The sequence below is a fragment of the Dipodomys ordii genome, unplaced genomic scaffold (assembly GCF_000151885.1).
Source record: "Dipodomys ordii isolate 6190 unplaced genomic scaffold, Dord_2.0 Scaffold321, whole genome shotgun sequence".
NCBI lineage: Eukaryota > Metazoa > Chordata > Mammalia > Rodentia > Heteromyidae > Dipodomys > Dipodomys ordii.
In genome coordinates, this window is record NW_012267537.1 from 175,294 (window position 1) to 176,806 (window position 1,513).

The 1,513-nt window shown below is 49.0% G+C and overlaps 1 protein-coding gene across 1 annotated transcript in view; it reads left to right on the plus strand.

Moving 5' to 3' along the window:
* Positions 1–1,011, plus strand: part of LOC106001575 — a 5,323-nt gene extending 4,312 nt beyond the window's left edge. Inside the window, exon 3 of the mRNA XM_013036641.1 lies at positions 5–1,011. Within this exon, the coding sequence (XP_012892095.1) occupies positions 5–1,011 (1,007 nt within the window). The remainder of the gene's footprint in view (positions 1–4) is intronic.
* Positions 1,012–1,513: the final 502 nt, after the last annotated feature.

Here is a 1,513-nt window from a genome sequence, read left to right on the forward strand (position 1 = left end):
GCCCACTCTATGTTGCCGGGCCCGATGGCAAAGTGTAATGCCCTGGCGGACCAGGCAGCTCGGGCTGTGGCCCTGGTTGCTGCTGATCCTGTAGAATTGGCAAAAGACTTTCATAGATTGTATCATGTACCCGCAAATACCCTTAGGAGAAGATATAATTTGCCCAGGCATGTGGCAAGAGATATTGTTAAAGCCTGTAAATCTTGTGTTACCTTTCTTCATCCTCCCCATGTGGAGGTAAACCCCAGGGGGTTGAGACCAAACGCCCTATGGCAAATGGATGTTACTCATCTGACAGAATTTGGTAAGTTGAAATATTTACATGTGTCTGTGGACACCTTTTCTGGTGTCATTCATGCCACACCTTTGGCAGGAGAAAAGGTGTCTCACGTCAAAATACACTGCTTAGAAGCTTGGGCAGCTTGGGGAAAGCCCCTTAGACTTAAGACGGATAATGGCCCTGCTTATACTTCCCATGGTTTTTGCGCCTTTTGCGCACAAATGCAAGTTGCCCACACCACCGGATTGCCCTACAATCCTCAAGGACAAGGTATAGTGGAAAGAGCTAATAGAAGCATAAAAGAAATGCTTCAAAAACAAAAAGGGGGAATTGCTGAGTCAGCGTCCCCCAGGGAAAGACTTTCTCTTGCGCTCTTTACCCTTAATTTTTTAATTCTAAATGACAACGATCAGTCTGCCGCAGATCGGCATATGACAAGAGACCCCATGGATACTAAAGACATGGTTATGTGGAAGGATGTTATTAATAATAAATGGTATGGACCGGATCCGGTAATAACGAGATCCAGGGGAGCTGTTTGTGTTTTTCCACAGAGTCAAGAAGTACCTCACTGGGTGCCAACGAGACTGACCAGGCTGGTGGAGACTGCAGAAGAGCCCCCTCTTGAAAAAGAAGACCCGCAAAATGAAGATGCCATCCACTCGTCTCCTGATGCAGCTGATCTTCCTGCTGTTAGCAGCAGTGCTAATAGCAACCCCTGTGATAGCTAAACCTATGCTGTGGGCTGTTACCAGGGCGTGGCCAGTTCCTATGCCCCTGCATGCAGACTCCCTTTTTTAAGATCTGGGGAGTGGGGAAAGGAGATTGAAGATCTAGTTCGGGGACAGCTTTTAAAGATCACCCTGTTGAATGCTACAATTTACTGACTGGGTTGCCTCTGCAGTGTCCTTTTTCAAAGAGTGGGTGGGAGTCGGAATGTTTTTAGCCTGCTGCCTGGGAGGATGCGTGGTCTGCCTATGGTTGGTCTGTCGCCTTCGAGCCCAAACCAGAAGGGACAAGGTTGTTATCTCGCAAGCATTAGCCGCCTTGGAGAGTGGATCCTCACCCCAGATCTGGCTGTCGGCCCTGAGAGGCAGTTAAGCCTTACCATTCTGCATAGCCTTAGCACCCCGAGGGATCAGGGGATCCCATTGCACCGGGACAGGTATGCAACTTGCAATTTGGGACAGGGTGCAAGGCAAGTGCACTGCACTTGAGGAGGACCATCTCCTC